At 41.4% G+C, this 16,171-nt stretch overlaps 1 protein-coding gene across 2 annotated transcripts in view; it reads right to left on the reverse strand.

Moving 5' to 3' along the window:
- Nucleotides 1–511: 511 nt before the first annotated feature.
- LOC115914918 (ubiquitin carboxyl-terminal hydrolase 12-like) overlaps nt 512–16,171 on the reverse strand; it is a 28,718-nt gene continuing 13,058 nt past the window's right edge. The window contains exons 2-9 of one of the 2 annotated variants that reach the window (XM_030967775.1): nt 15,961–16,041; nt 12,154–12,227; nt 11,145–11,371; nt 9,882–9,958; nt 8,989–9,072; nt 8,159–8,356; nt 5,967–6,045; nt 512–2,534 (exon numbers count right to left, since the gene is read on the reverse strand). In XM_030967775.1, the coding sequence (XP_030823635.1) occupies nt 2,433–2,534; nt 5,967–6,045; nt 8,159–8,356; nt 8,989–9,072; nt 9,882–9,958; nt 11,145–11,371; nt 12,154–12,227; nt 15,961–15,986 (867 nt within the window). In that variant the 5' untranslated portion in view covers nt 15,987–16,041 and the 3' untranslated portion in view covers nt 512–2,432. Of the gene's footprint in view, nt 2,535–5,966; nt 6,046–8,158; nt 8,357–8,988; nt 9,073–9,881; nt 9,959–11,144; nt 11,372–12,153; nt 12,368–15,960; nt 16,042–16,171 lie in introns of both variants that reach the window. The other variant, XM_030967773.1, reaches the window with a different exon arrangement.

The raw sequence follows: 16,171 nt of genomic DNA on the forward strand, positions 1-16,171 counted from the left end.
AGAGCTCCGGGGGTGATGGGGGAAGGAGGAACAGAGGCCCTGGGTAACCTCTGCCTGCTGCACCAGCACAGCAGTTACAATCTCTGACACTGAATTAATTATTCAGTTCTCCTGCTCTGACCCATTCCTGCACAGGTTACAGGGATGCAAACACAGCAGGATCAGGATGGGAGGAGTTAAGGAGTGAAATTCAAGGAAAAACCTCTGGGTGCTGTGGGTTTGATCATAATGACCTTTATTGGAGACAGGTGGGGTCATTTATTATACAGAAGTAACATCACACCATTCTCTTCCCATTTAATTCCTTTTAGTCTCCTTATAAATCTGTAGCAAAAGTGCACTTTGAGCAGTTTTTAATCTATAGTATATATCTTTCAATATTATCTCTCAGTCAGGTATTTTATTTGTAAAAAGGTATCACCAGATATACAAAATACATGTCTAGTGTACTACATTATTTTTTGTATTTACTGTTTAGATTATTTTTAACTCAGTGCTCTCTTTTTTTTTTTTTCATTTTTTGCAAGACTCAGTGATGAGAGTCTTCTGGTGGCATCACCAGGAGAGGACTCACAGCTTGTGTGTGGAGAAGGGGAGAAAACTCTTAGCCAGGAACAATTGTCACACAACAGAACAAGATGACAAGAACATTTGCTGCTGTTGAATGTGTCTCTTAAAATGACAGTACTCTGTATAATAAAAAAGAATTAAAAAACCCAATGTCCATATTTTATCTTCTGGAAGAGATGTGCCAGGAGAATGGAAGCTGCACCCAGCTGGAATACAATGGCAAAGGTTCATTTGCATTTTGAAGGCAGGAGTTAATTGCTAAACATCACCTTTGTGGTCATGAGAGGAAGGAACAGACACAGGCAGCACGAGGAGCTGTGAGATGCTGCTTTCCTGAGGACAGTGTTTTGGTAAAATATTGAATATCCTGCACAAGCCACAGAATTGCATAAGTTAAAGATCCTCAAGAACAACAAGCACTGGGGACAGATGAGGGGCTGTGACAGCCACACTGAGGACACACAGCTCAGGGGCCCAGCAGAACACGCCTTCCCACTGGGAGGCTGGAGCCAGCTGTGACAGGCTTTGGCACAGCAACAGCATTTCTCCGAAAGAAACTTGACCAAGATTTTCTGAGATTTCTCACCAAGTTCTTTAGTCTTTTCTTCCTAGTTATCCTTGAGATTAGAATATATACACAGAACAGATAATTGTTTCATTTCAGTCTTCAACAGACCAACCCTTTCCCCTGGGACGCAAGGCCTAGAGAGGTAAAACAGAAGCATTTTATGGGGGGTTATGATTCCCAGATGGAGACAAACATCACCAGCAATGGCTGCAACACTGACCCGGTAATGTCTGCTGGGTTGGTTGGTTTTCCTTCTCACCTGTTCATCACCCTGAAGACTCAGAACTCCTGGATTAGTTCCCTGAACACCCCTTCCCTTGGCCAACCCTTCCCAACTGGTGCTGCTTCTGTGGATTAGCATAGATTCAAAATGCAACTTGCATCAGTTTGCTTGGAATTGAGTGAAATGTGGAACAGATCCTGCTTCAGAATGAGGGCACTTTTGGTTTATGCAACAGCTCCAGGAAAGGCTGGAATTCCCAACTTTTCTACAGCAGAGATGGTCTTTGACAGCTCAGGGCTGCTCTGCTCCCCTGGAACCTGCAGCAACTGGAGGCAAAACTGCTGCTTCCAAAGGAAAATGCACAGCAGGAGAGGCTGGGTGTGGAGACAGTTCTCTGCCTTCTGCAGGAGAAACAGAACAGCACAAAGAAGAGTACAAAAAGAAGCAGTGCTGTTAGTGTTCTCTAAACCCAAGAGAATGCACAATGGGGAGGTTTACAATGCTGCAGAGAGAAGGGTTTGTCTGCTTTTTCTTTATAAAAATTACAGACTTGACATTTCCAATATGTCTTAGCTTTGTACTGCTTCTCAAGTCTGAGTCACCAAAAATATCCAGCAAGCAGCTGCTGCTCATATCCTAAAATATGCTTTCAGCTGACACTGAATATTGAAATCATTCTGCTAAAATACAGAAAAACGATGGCAGAAACCAAGGTATAGCCTCAGGCCAACTTTAAATGGTAAAAATCCTACAATGCTACTTTGAAATCTCTCCTTGAGTTCATGAACAAACAAGCAGCCGGGTTTCAAGTAGAGGTAACACAGATTTTGGAAGATAGCACGTAAAAAAAAAAAACAACCAAAAAAAGCCCAGAAAGAAAACTGGAACAAAAGCTCTTCTTGTTAGGGCAGTTCAGCACTAGTCCTCCAAGGGGGGAGGAGGGAGCTCTCCCCTCCCCTGGGTCTGTCCTGGTCCTACAGCACCACGAGGAGCTGCTCTGCTGGCACACACAGGGTCCACCTGGACAAAGCTTGATCCCTTTTTCCTTGTGTCCATCCTTTGTGTCTCTTGTCAGTCCCTGGACTGGTAGAAGAGGATATATCCAGACTCAGAGTTTTTGGAAATGTCTGATGTTAACCCATAGAATTCTTCAATGGCCTGGGCGTCAATTTTCTGAAAATTAATGGAAGTTTTAATTAGCTTCAATCACACAACCACCCTAAAAGCCTTTCCCCAGATAAACCAGTATTCCCAGCTCTTGGAGGTGATCTGAAAAGCCAAGCAGTGCTGACATGGTGACACTTCAACATCATTCAATCCAACAAAACACTTTTTTCCCACTTGATAACTCACTGACTATTGAAAAAACAGGAAACAAGGATGAAATAATAAACTTCTCAGAAGGGGTGCAGTCCTAAACTGGACTACAAAACAAATGATCCATGAAAATGTATCCTTGACTACATGACATTTTTATATTTGCTTTTCTCATGCTGGTGGTACCTTGCCTGAGTATTTTATAATTAAATTATTTTATAATTTTTTTAAAAAATTAGTCACTAATCAGGTAAGAAGGTTCAGCTAAAATAACTCCAGATTTGAAAGTTATTGTGACCCTTTTAAGGAGAAAAGTCCTGCAAGTGCCTCATGAGCTCTGTGAGTCTCATCTAATTATGATGTTTGGTCATAAAAGAGCTTTCCTACCAAGCAAAGCTTTCTGGAGTATTATCACAAGGTTTGTGTCTTAAGAAAAATTATGATTTGCTGTACTAACAGAATTAAAATCTGCTTGTATCTCAAGTTGTGATTATGCAGAAAAGCTGCTTTGCTCTCATACTCCAAGCAGCAACTGGAGGGAATTTTAAAGGATTTTTAAAGATGTCCTGATCCAGGTCCTGAGCACAACTGGTCTCCCATCAGTGAACTGAATCCTGCAGCCCAGATTCTGGAATAAAACATTCCCAGGCACCTGTGCTGCTCAGCACTCCACTGGGATGGAGTTTTTAAATCCCTTTAGGACTCTGGATCCACAGAAATGAGAGGCAAAGGAGGAGATGAGCCTCAAATTTCCTTTTATTCCCAAGGAATAAAGTTGAGGAAGTAAAGAAATGTTGCAAACACAAGAAGCTCTGGGTTGAACACCTGCCCTGCTCAGGAGGAGCAGAGACCAAACTGTGATTACACCATAAAAGAAAGAAAGAAAAAAAAAAAAAAAGAAAGCTACAGAACCAACTTGGAGAAGGTGAAATCTCTGCTCCCTGAGCAGATTTTGGCATCAGCAGGAGCTCAGCAGCACTGGCTTCTCCCTGTGGCACTGCCAAACAGCAGTGAGCTGGGAGCAGCCTTCTCCCAGCACAAGAAAAAGCAGACAGGAGTCTTCAGAGGATGCATCAACTGCAGACATTCTCTCTTGAAGGGTTTTGTTAAACACCTTCTCTTAAAAAATCAGGGGGAAAAAAACCCCAAACAGATTTTGTCTTTTCTCCATTCAAGGAGTGAGGGGAAGCTGAAATCCCCTGTGAGGCTGCTGCATTTTCACACCATTTATTAACATAACGTTACTACAGACTGTTAGAGGCACATTTTAACAGAAATATAGTGAAAGAACACTCCTCTGCTCCTGCAGTATATTTAGCAGACAAGTCAAACATGTTTTATTTTAAGTGCCAGCTCACTTGCCATGCAATCAAGCCTATTTCCACTACTCATCCTGAATGCAACTCAAACATTTGATCCATATTAATTCATGCCTCAGATATTTTTAGTTTCAGCATAGCAAAACTGACTTCCTCCTTTAATTTCACTATGCAGAGAAAACAGAGTGGAGCTGAAAGGGGATTATATAGATTCTATTCTTCCCATTCTTATTGACCAGATATAGTTTAACCCAGTTGTAACTGTAGAGTAACAACCAGTGGATCCTGTTACTCTAAAGCTACAACTTTTAGGATTCTGCAACCTCACCTGGCATTAAAAATGATGTTTCTTATGAACTGAGACTTGCTCATTTCCAGACATCTATTCTGGTTCTCCAAACCCAATGCAGTTCAGCATTCAAATCCCTGAGGGATTTTTTAAGCAGAGCCATTCTGTGCCTGCCCTCAGCGTGCAGAGCTCCAGGGATGGAGTTTCCAGGTAAATTCTGGCACTGGCTGCATCCCCTGGCTGCTCTGTGACAAATGTCAAACTCAAATCAGCCACAGATCACTGGCTCAGCTTTCTCAGCCCATTTTGCTTGGCTCAGGATCCCCCCTGGACTGATCTGTCCCCTGGATTTGCTGTTTCCCCATATGCTGCAGGATGTTTGGGGATCATCAATCTCCAATTTAACTGAGAGTTGGCCCTCCCATGAAATCCTAACAGACAAATAAATCTGCCTTCCCCACTGCTGACATTTAGTGGGTAATGAGGACAAACTCCTTCCTGTTTTCAGTTTGGAGCTGTTCACTCACATCACTTGCCAAAAATGCAAGAAAGCTTTTTGTATTTCAGGGGGAAAAGGCTTTTCCTGGCTTTTCAGCTGCAATATCTGTGAACAAGAGCTTTGCACTCACCTTTTCAAACCTGTTTTGTTAGGTGGCCACACCTAGAATTTAAACCCTCCAAAGAGCTTTGTTTTTACAGCATTCAAAAAAAAATCTATAAAAGAAGATGAACTCGAAAACCAAAAGCAAGCCAGAATTAAAGACAGAAAAGCAACATAAAGGAAAAAAATGTGGGTTTTTTTCCCAGAAGGGAAGAACTATGTGACAGCACCTTGGATTTACTGCCCAATAACAGACAGCCCATTTAAAAGCCATTTTTGGCACATCTATGAAAGTGTCAACAGTGCTTGCAGATAAACAGAAATTTGGTTTTGCCCTAAAAGTGAAGATACAACATAGAAGTGACTGATAGAAAACAAATACAGAATAAGAGGATGGTTATTTTCCATCTTTTAAAATGTGAAGTTCATCTCCTGGATGGGAAATACAGATAACACTTGCATTTTAAAATATTGGGGTGAACTATTTCCATATTAGGTGACCCAATTCTTTACTTGGACTATAACAGAAACAGAGGAAAATGACCCCAAAAATAAAAAAACAGGAAAAAGGGAACTGCTGACAGCCACACACACAGGGGAGCCACCTCTGATGCTCAGAGCCATGCAAAGATAAAAAAAAAAATTAAAAATGGGGAATGTCCTACATTTTTATTTCAACACAAGCATGGATTTTGCTATTGAGACACTTAATCAGGCCTTGACCACGGGACCTCCAAGACAAACAAAGCATTTTCATCTTTACAAAAAGCAGCTCTGCTGTGGCATTTGTTCTACTGTTTGATATTTGCTTAATAATTAAGTGAAATCCATGGATGTATAAATATTGTGGATATCAGCCTTTACAGATATGTTGGCAGAAAAGGAAAAATTTGCTTGAGCTGTTTCAACATCATCTCTAAAAATATTTTTTTTCTACAATTTGTTGCTGAAAAGTGACCCCAAAAAAAGTGAGAAACTCTTTAAGTGCAGCAATGAAATGCAAGTTAGCAATGGAGAGGAGCCTAAAAATGGGCTGCAATGAGAGTTTTGGGGTGTTTTGTTGTTTTTTTGTTACCCACCTCTACAATGTCATCATCAAAGAGCAGCCAGAAGCCGTGGCTCTTCACGATGGTGATGTAATGCCCACGGTTGGGGCCACTGCAGGAAAAGGAATTGCAAATTTATTAACCAGGAGCCACTGCCCTCCCCAAAACCACCTCTGCTCTCCCAGCTCCACTGCCCAGCTTTTCCCTGGGGAGGCTTTTCGATTTTTGCCAAATTGCTTCAATTAAAATGTTCAAAACACACGATGCTGTAAATATTGCATATCATCACTCATAGATTTTAAAACCTAAAATTAAAAATATTTCAATCTCTCTCGTGTTGCATTCACCACTGCTGAGTATTTTGACTTACAATTGAAGTTTTGAGTTAAATCAGCTCTGAAATATTTTATTTCACAGCAGGAATTCCTTTAGTTCTCAGTGTAGCTTACCCTGACTTCTGGGAGAGCTCTTCCCACTTTGCTGGTGGAAGTTTCCAATTCACAGAATGGAATTCCTTTGTTTAGGGCAACTACATAAAACTAAATTTAAACTTAAATTTAACCTTATTTAAATTTAAACTGAAGAAAACCCTATGTGCAAAATATTTCAAACAAGTTCTGAGAACTCAAAATATTTAGAAAATCTCATTTATCTCAAGCCTTTGGTAAATTCCTGGTAAGAACTGAGAGCAGGTGAGTTACAGGAAACCTAAAAGCCCCACATAGGATAAAAGGTTTGAGAAAAAAATGAAAAGCCATTTAATAATCTGAATTATTAATCACCATTATTCAAACATGTAAGTGTAGGCACAGGTATGGCAAATAAAAACTACACAAGAAAACGCATTGCATGAGATCCTAAAATGATAAAAACTATATATAACTATAACTGCACCACAGCAAAAATATTCTAGAATTATATAAAGTTTATTTATACTAAATCTATGCATTATTAGCATTTTTCCCTCACAAAGATATTTCAAAGCATTTATGTGCTGTAATAACTGGTTCCTTTAAAACTCACACTTCCCGAAGGCAGTTAGAAATATTTATTCCTTTCCATGAGGGCTTTTTTTTCCTAAAATGCTTAGAAGCTTTTTCCTCTTTGCTTTTAAAACCAGATCTGAAGCTGCTAAAACTAAAATTTAATGAAGAAAAGAAGGACATTTTAGAAACCCAGCAGTGCACAGTTTATTCCACATGATGGCACCAGCTTCTAAAGAAACTTCAAGGGTTTAGGCAGCAGCAAGATGAAAATCATAATTTAATTCTATTTCAGTAGGTGTTTTTCCAAGATTTCTTTTTCTGCCACTTAGATTTCCTGGAAAGCAGGGTTAGGCATGGGGGTTTTTATTGTTTTGGGTTTTTTAAATGATTGCTCTTTGCTACAGCTCAAAGAAAGAACTTGCCTGATGTGCCACTGGGCTGATGACCCAAGTGACACAAAATGACAAATCTGAGCCTGTAAAGTTAAATTTAAAATAGTAAAATGTTGGAACCCTGGATGCTGAGAATTTTTAACTTTCTGTACTGAAAGGCACAGAGCCACAAGAGAACACTGCACTTGACCTGAGGCTGTGGAGAAAACTTCCAGAATTGATTGATAGCACTGGGATTGTGGGTGTGGAGTTGGTTAGAAATGTGTAATGTCACAGGGTGGAAAACTCAGAGTTTGGGGTTTTAGAATATAGAAATAAATATGAAGCAAGATGGAGGTTTTAGGGTGGAGACAAGTTGCTCTTCTTCACCTTCTTCCTTCTTCATGGGTTGGGGTGATGTTCTGTAATTGGGCAGAAAAGTCCTCATTGTGGGCTTCCAGGGATCAGTTATTGGGCTAAAAGGGAAATAATCCAGGTGTCCTTTCTTAATTGGATAGTTTTGTCTTAAAAGACCTTGTAACAAGAGATTGTTGGCCATTTTGTGCCTTTCTAATGAAAGGCTGCAGAACTCATGGTTGTGAGGCTGTTTCACTGATAAGAAATAAAAACCACCTGAATCTGAACATGAACTGCCTCCTCAAGTGCCTTCAATCCAGACCCAGAGAAACCAACAGTAAAAAATTTAAAATAAAACTTAAAATAGCAAAAAAACTAGTAAAAAATACAGATTAAAAAAAATCAAAATACTTCCACCCAACCAGCTCTGACAGTGCTCCTGCATTGCCCAGCAGAGGGATGAGAGATTCCCTCAGAATTCCAAGGAGAGGCAGGGGATGTGCAGAGGTACCTGCCACAGTGCACCACCACGGCCACCAGGTCGTACATCCTGTCGGGGTTGGTGGCATCCCCCGAGGTGTTGAAGAGCCTCAGCTCCAGGGGGAACACCACCCTGTAGGACAGCTTGGTGTAGCGGTGCAGCTGGTCCATGTACTTGAACCTCTTCAAGTGCAGAGCCAGGATCATGGGCAGCTTCTTCACCCTCATTCTGGAGCAAAAAAAGAATGTGGGAAATAAAGGGTAAGGGTTAGCAAATCACCCCAAACAAAGATTTGTTCAAGAATGGCTTCGTAATGAGGAAGCGCCATAAAATGAATCCCATATAATCCAAAATATTGATAGAATAAAAAAAAATTTTTTTAAATCTCTTAGTGAGAACAGGCAATATTTATTCCAAATTATTAACAGCACAACTGACATCTGAATGCAAAACAACTGCAGGAAAACATCAATTTTTCACCCATCAGTGGGAAGAAAGAGCTGGAATAAATCTGTGTTGCTGCTCTGGCTGTGACCAAGTCTGAGGGGAGAAATAAGATTTTTTTGTATCCAGTGCTCCCAGACAAAGCAGATGGGATGTTTTCCAGTGGCTTTAAGCTGATTAATGCTAACTGGGGAAAATGTGGATGTCTGGAAAGAGCAGATAGAAACTCTTCAGGGAGAAACACAGAATGAATCTCCTCATGACGAGGCTGCCATGAAGTTACTTGGTCTCTCCACTTCTCCTTCACCAAATACAGATCTAGACAACCTCACCTTTTCTTTGCCTGAATTCACCAGGTGTATTTGCCCAGAAATTTAAAGAGAATATCTCCCTCAGCCTGAATGTTTGGCCCTTACCTCTTCTGTGCCTCCTGTTTGCTGCGGCACTGCTCACAATAGTATTTGTATTCACTGCATAGAGTTTCAGTGTTACTAAATCCCCTGTGGAAATCAGAGAGTGGCATAAGCAGGGATATTCCAGAGCATCCAGGCTGAAAATGCTGAAAAAACCCCCAAACAACACACAGAGGATGAAGCTCCTTTCATTCATGGTGCTGCCAGACCTATTTGATGCGTATTTGTCTCATTCCTGGGATGCAGCATCAATGTTCAGCTGGAAAAATCTGGAATTTGCACTATTAACTGCCTATTTTCTGGCTAGGAAAAGTAATAAACAGCAAGAAGGTGACTGAGTTTTGTTTCCATCAGTAGCCATTCCATGTTTTCTTTAGTGGCAGAAATTAAATGTTCCCATCTCCAGCCATTAAGTAGCAAAGTCTGGATGATCCTTCAGCTCCCAGCAATTAGAGACCCATTATCAGCTATTAAATAGCCAGATGCTGGGTGCAAATTAAATATCCAAGCAGCTGATAAGCCTTGGATCCAGCAGACAAACACATGGAGCAAATGTCTACCAGGAAAAACCAAACTGACCCTTAACATCAGGGCCAGGCAACTGAAATTCAGTAAGAATATGAAAATAATCAAGAATTTATTGTGAAACCAAACACTGCATGTTTATTTTTGACAAAGCCTGGCTGTGTGATGTAACAAATTCAAATCCCCATAAAAGAAAGTGAAAATCAATCTTATCAACCACTAGTATTTATTAACTACTAAAACCCACTAAGAACCCTTCCAAAACTCACAATATTTTATCTCATGTCAAAGCCTACAGAGAATAACTAATCCAGGCTCTTTCCTTCTGACCAGGGCAGGTATTTTTTCCATTCCCAAAGAATTCTGTTTACCTTAGACAATGTGTAATTGATGTATTTTGTTCCACATCAACCGAGAGGTCCAGAAAGTCCTCATCTTTGCTACTAACCTTGAAAAAAAAATAATAAGAAGAGATATTTGGTAACAATTTAGAGCTGGCAGATTTCTTTTATCCAATTCTGGAGTGGTGCAATGTGATTAAAAATAAATGTACACGTACACAAAGAGGCCTTTTCTTGAGGTAAACTAAAAGTGATTAAATAGTCTGATGTGGTGTTAAAATCTGTAGAGGAGCATTTTAAAAAAAGCAACAACAAAACAAAGCCAAAAACCCATGGAAAAAAGCACAAAAACCCAAACACTTCCCCATGAAACATCTCTCCCCCGTGAGACTTCAAGGCACTTTTATTATTTCACTGGCAAACCCAGGTTTTAACCACCCAGAGCTCTCACTGGAGAGGTTTCAACCACATTCCATTTTCTCTGCAGCCTGCTGCAGCTTTCTGCTGCATTTCAGGGTGTAACAGTCAATACTCAGAGGCAATGCAGAAACAGGCAGATGGCTCCTCAATTAAATGGGTTAGCAGGGAGGAAAACCATCTTTCCATTTGTGGAACAGTCACATTTCATTGCAAAAACCTTGAGACAAAATCCTATTAATGTCATTTTTAGAGCTTCTCCTCACCACATAGCCATAACTTTAGATTTTAAATGCCAAGAGCAGTCTTTTCTGTAGTAATAATTTCCTGGGTTTTTTATTTCTCTCCCCATCTGGGTTTTCATTTTTTTTAGCACTATTAAATCAGAGCATATGACAAACTACAAATCCCTGGTCTGAAGGTGCTGTGGTTCTAATTCTAGACTTCATGCCACTTTTTTTGCTCTCAAATAGAGTGGCCAAGGACCAGCACCAAGCACAGAATTCCAGTTCAAGCAATTCAGTTCATGCCAGAGTTAAATTAAGAGCAACTCTCATGTAGGAACACAACATAAACTCTCAGCCACTGACACAGGGAATAACATGAAGACAAAAAGGCAGCTTGGGTCAGCCAAGTGCAGCTGCCTCGATGGAAACAGGGAGGAGAAACAGGGAAAACACTGGGCTTTTTCTGGGCAACATACCTTAATGAGCACTGGTTTGAACATAGAGTCCTAAAATAGGCTATGCTCCATACTTTAATAGAGATAGTGCAATTTCATCTACCCTAATGAATGAAAAAGGGTGCTCAGTGTTAGGGAAACCAATCCAGGAGCTGGGAGAAAGCTAAGGAGGAGTGGTTTGGTGGTGCACGTACAGCCTCACAGTTAAGACATCTGGTTTCATTGGTTAGTGTTCCTTGGAAGATTTCATGGACCCACGTCAGATCAGCCTTGTCTCCTTCTTCACTCTCAATGCTGCCATTCTGGAGCTTCCCATTCTGCTTCTCCTGCTTCTTCTCCTCTTGCAGCAAGTCAGCAATAGTGTTCAGTAGGTAGTTCAGGAATTCGTGTGCATCCTGCTGCATGTAATTATCAAATAATTCTGGAAAGGGAGACAGGAGGAGAACGAACAGCTACAGACACTTCCCAACACCAGGTCACTGTGGTTTTTTCCCTTCCCTCCTCTCCCCTGCTACACAGCTCTGGTGAGTTTGGGAAGAATTACACTTTGTTGTTCTCTCAATGATTTTCCTCAGGAAGAAGAAACACACAGTTGAAAAATACCATTAAAGAAACTTAATTTGGCCATTTCTCAGAACTGAAGAAATCATTATTGGTTTGGGGCTTTTTGTAGATTTTTTTCTTCTTTTCTTTGGAAAGGGAGATAAAGAAAGAAATTGAGATGTGTTGCCTTGGGCCACTGGTTCATTAAATCCAGCACCAAGGGGCAAAAATCCCCTACTGGAAATTTGTTATCTTTTCAAGTTCAAGCAGAGAGGAGAAATCAACAGCCAGAAATGTCCTCACCAAACAGCCCTGGGAACTAACCAGCAGTTCTGATCCTGAGGAATTCATCCTGCCACAAATGCAAGGGAACAGGCTATGAGTGGCTGGGTCTCTTGTGAGAGTTCATAAGAGCCTGGAGCAATGACCTGCAGTGTGTTTTATTCCTCTAGGGAGCACCATGCCAGTGTGGAATATCTGGACATGTGCAAGTCCAGAAACACAGACACTGAGACAAGACAAGCACACAGGTGGTGAACTTCACACCACAAAAATCTCCAAGAAACCTGTTCAAACTTGACAATTCTTACTAAACAAAAACCCCTGAATTTAACATTTTACATCCTTAAAAACACATTAAAATATCATTTCTTCATTTACCATTTTCCTTCCTCAAGCGGGAAATAAATTTCTTGGGTGGGATGACTCCCACCTTCTTCTTTTGTGTGGCAATACTGTTGAAGAGATCAGAGAGGCAGGTCAGGAGGCTTTCCTTCTTTCGAGGCTGCACCTTGTACGCCAAAACCTTTTCCCGAAACGGCCGACAAAAATACAGGGCCTGCAAGACCGAGTTGCAGTAGCAGGTATTGCCGAACTGGTCAGAAACAGAACACAGGGAGAACAAAGGGCTTTGCATTAGGGCTGCCAAAAAGGAATGACAGGAAGAGTTCATCAAGAATGTCACACAGTGAAACTGGAGGAGTCACCTGGCAGAGCTCATTTACTGGGGAATACTGGTTGGGATGGGGGAAACACTGGTTGGGATGGGGGGAAGAAACCTTGCTTGGAATGGGGGAAATACTGCTTGTGGGACAGGGGAAACACTGGTTGGAATGGGGGAAATATTGCTTGTGGGACAGGGGAAACACTGGTTGGGATGGGGAGGGGGAAGAAACACTGCTTGGAGTGGGGGAACACTGGTTGGAATGGGAGGAAACACTGCTTGGGATGGGGGAATGGGGGGAAACACTGGCTGGAATGGGGGGGAACACTGGCTGGAATGGGGGGGAACACTGGCTGGAACGGGGGGAAGAAACGCTGGCTGGAATGAGGGAAATACTGGTTGGGATGGGGGGAAACACTGTTTGGGATGGGGGGAATGGAGAGAAACACTGGTTGGAGTGAAGGGAACACTGGTTGAGATGGGGAAACTGCTTGGAATGGGGGGGAACACTGCTTGGGATGAGGGGGAACACTGCTTGGAATGGGGGAAATATTGCTTGGAATGGGGGAAACACTAGTTGGAGTGGGGGGAAATACTGGTTGGAATAAGGGGAAACACTGGTTGGGATGGGGGGAAACTGCTTGGAGGGGGGAATGCTGGTTGGAATAAGGGGAAACATTGGTTGGAATTAGGGGAAATATTGCTTGGAATGGGGGAAACACTAGTAGGAGTGGGGGGAAACGCTGGAGTGGGGGGAAATACTGGTTGGAATAAGGGGAAACACTGGTTGTGGAATGGGGGAAACTGCTTGGAATGGGGGGAAACACTGCTTGGAGTGGGGGGAAACACTGCTTGCAGTGGGGGGAAACACTGTTTGGAGTGGGAGGAATGGGGAAAACACTGGTTGGGATGGAGGGAAACACTGCTTGGAATAGGGGCAAAGGCTGAGCCTTGTGACAGCAAGGGAAGGGGGAGGAAACAACACTCACAGGATATTGGGAATAAGTAATAAAGTAATTAAGGGTTCAGCAAAGAATCAAAACTTGTGGAGACACAGCACAACTCATCATCCTGAGAGGGGAGAGGCAGCAAGGACATGAAATAAATAAATAATGAATTCCATAGAATATTTTAAGTTGGGAAGGAACCCTCTATGGGTTGTTCATAGAGGGATCAAACCCACAGCCTTGGCATTACCAGCACCCTGCTCTTACCATCTGAGCCAATCCCAGGGGCAATACCTATTATAAATTAACAATAAAACCAATATTTCCTGCTTGTAACAGAATGTTTTGAGCAGCACGTGATGCAGGGCCAGGCACAGAGCAGCTGGTTTGCATCTGGCCTGTGTGCAGGCAGTGTCAGGCACAGATAAAGCCTTGCAGAGGCTGCACCCTGTGGCACAGCAAGGAGGACACCAGGATATCAGCTTATCACCCACAACCACAAACCATGGCTTCAGAGCTGCTGCTCTGCAATCTACTGTGCTGCTGCTGCTGCTTCAAAAAAGGGACACAAATTCTGGGTCTGCAGTCCCCAGATGTTCTGGTAACAAGGTTTTGCACCCCAAGAGCAACATATTTTAAATAAACCAAAAAAGCATAAATATCTGTCTGCAGAGCAGACTGGTTTTAGGTGGTACACTGAGACATGGTCACTGTTCACCCAAATTTGGTGTGATTACTGCAGCAGAATGGTTTCAAGGTAATAATCACTTTGACTGAAACAGAAAATGCACAGCTTCATTTATACAGCTCAAAAGGTCACAGATTATAGCTCCAGTAACATTGATTTACACCATATGCAAACAACAGGGAACAATAGTTAAAACTTATTAACATGAGGAAAATATGGAAACTAAACAAACACATGAATTAGGAGAGAGAATCACTCACATGCTTGTTAGTGATCTAGAAAAACCAAGAATCATTATGCCAAATAAATCTGCATAGAACACAAAACAGGCATCCTAGATCTGAAAGCTTATTTGAAGATAGGAGCTTCTTAAAATGAAAATTGAGATTAAATTCTGGAATGACACCATTGTTCCATCCCTCTTGGGCTTTAGTAAATATAAACTATTTGAACAGTTTCCCACATATTCTGCAGTGGCTTTAGACACAGTTTAACAGAGTCAGGTTGCTTCAGCTCACTGATCCAAAAATTAAATACCTATTTATAAAATATACTATATAATATATATATATACTATATTATATAAAATATACTAATATACTATACTATAAATAATTAAATAACTATTCAACCCAAAGTTTTGGCCTCCATTGCCCACGAGTTCAACACCTGACTGTATTTGCAGTGCAATCACACATTTAACAGCACTGATGCTGAAGCCATGGAACTGCCCTCTTTGAAATGCTCCAATTAATTCCAAATCATGAAAGAACCAGAAATAACTTCAGATAAAGCTCAGCAGAACAACAGTGTGAAAACACCACCCTCAAGAAACCAGTTGCATGAAATGAAGCACAACAATGTTAGTCATGTTTTGTCCTTCAAAACAGAGAATGGACGGGGTTCTAATAATTCTGGTTATTTTTAGGATGTTGTTTTTCCTCCTCACTCCATTCAGTGCTCTGCTATTTCTGTCACAATTCCATTTTTGCCATTATGGTGCAAACCTCAGCAGCTCTGGAATGGCCACCAACACCCCACGGAGGGAACGGAATTCTGGCTGTTTGGATAGCTGGGTGTCTGAAATGTAAACTGCTAGAAACCCAAACAAAGTCAATTAACTGGGCCTCTAATGAGCTCAATAAATACTGTTTAGTTGGCCTTACTTGGTGTGTGAAGACATGGAGCATCTCCCAGCTCTCAACACAACCCTGACGACCAGAATACAGGAATAATTGTTTCTAGTGAGTTCTGCCAAAATTGCATTTTCCCATCATGAATAGGATGCCACAGAACCAGTGCTGCTCTGAACTCACCAGGATCAACATCCTCTGCACAGCTCTGCTGCCCCACAGCCACACAAACTGCAAAAATTCAGCTTTTTGGAGGGTTCGTGGCTACACCAAAAATCCAGAAGGAGTATTACGACACAAAGGAATTATCCACCCAGTCCATGTCATTCATCTCCTGCACAAAACTTCCACTCCTCCCACGAGAGGGGTGTTTTTAGAACTAAAAAGTAACACATTTTAATTTTAAAGCCTCCCCTGCACTGCAGCATCAGTGGAAAATCTGCTCTGGAACAGCATATGAACAATGGACACACTTTATTATTTCCAATTTTCCGGTTAAATATTAAAATCTTAGAAGTAGAAATGTACTGGAGGAGGAAGAGTTCTCTCACAGACTTTACAAGAAGTACATTTATTTTTCAGTGTTTCAGATGAAATGCTATCTTGGTTAATAAGCACACTGCAGGATGTGGTGTCTGTGCTCAGTCCCACTCCAAGTGAGAAGCTTCCTCAATCAAGTTCTCAGAGAATCCTGCTAAGCTCCAAATTAGGATGTGAATTAAAACCCAGCACTTTAAGCATAGAAAATTCACTTACATTGACCAAGCCAAAATAATGCTCATTCACAGGGAACTGCTCAGGACCAATCTCTTTCTCCAAAGCAGAGGCATTGGCGCCCTACAAAAAACAACATTTATGTTAGAGAAAATAGAAATTTCCTAAAAAAACTCAAAGCTTAGGAAATAATTTACTTCCACTGAAAATTAGTATTTTGTCAGAATTAAATGAATGTGATGCTTTATTATCA

The sequence above is a fragment of the Camarhynchus parvulus genome, chromosome 4A (genome assembly GCF_901933205.1).
Source record: "Camarhynchus parvulus chromosome 4A, STF_HiC, whole genome shotgun sequence".
NCBI classification, from domain to species: domain Eukaryota; kingdom Metazoa; phylum Chordata; class Aves; order Passeriformes; family Thraupidae; genus Camarhynchus; species Camarhynchus parvulus.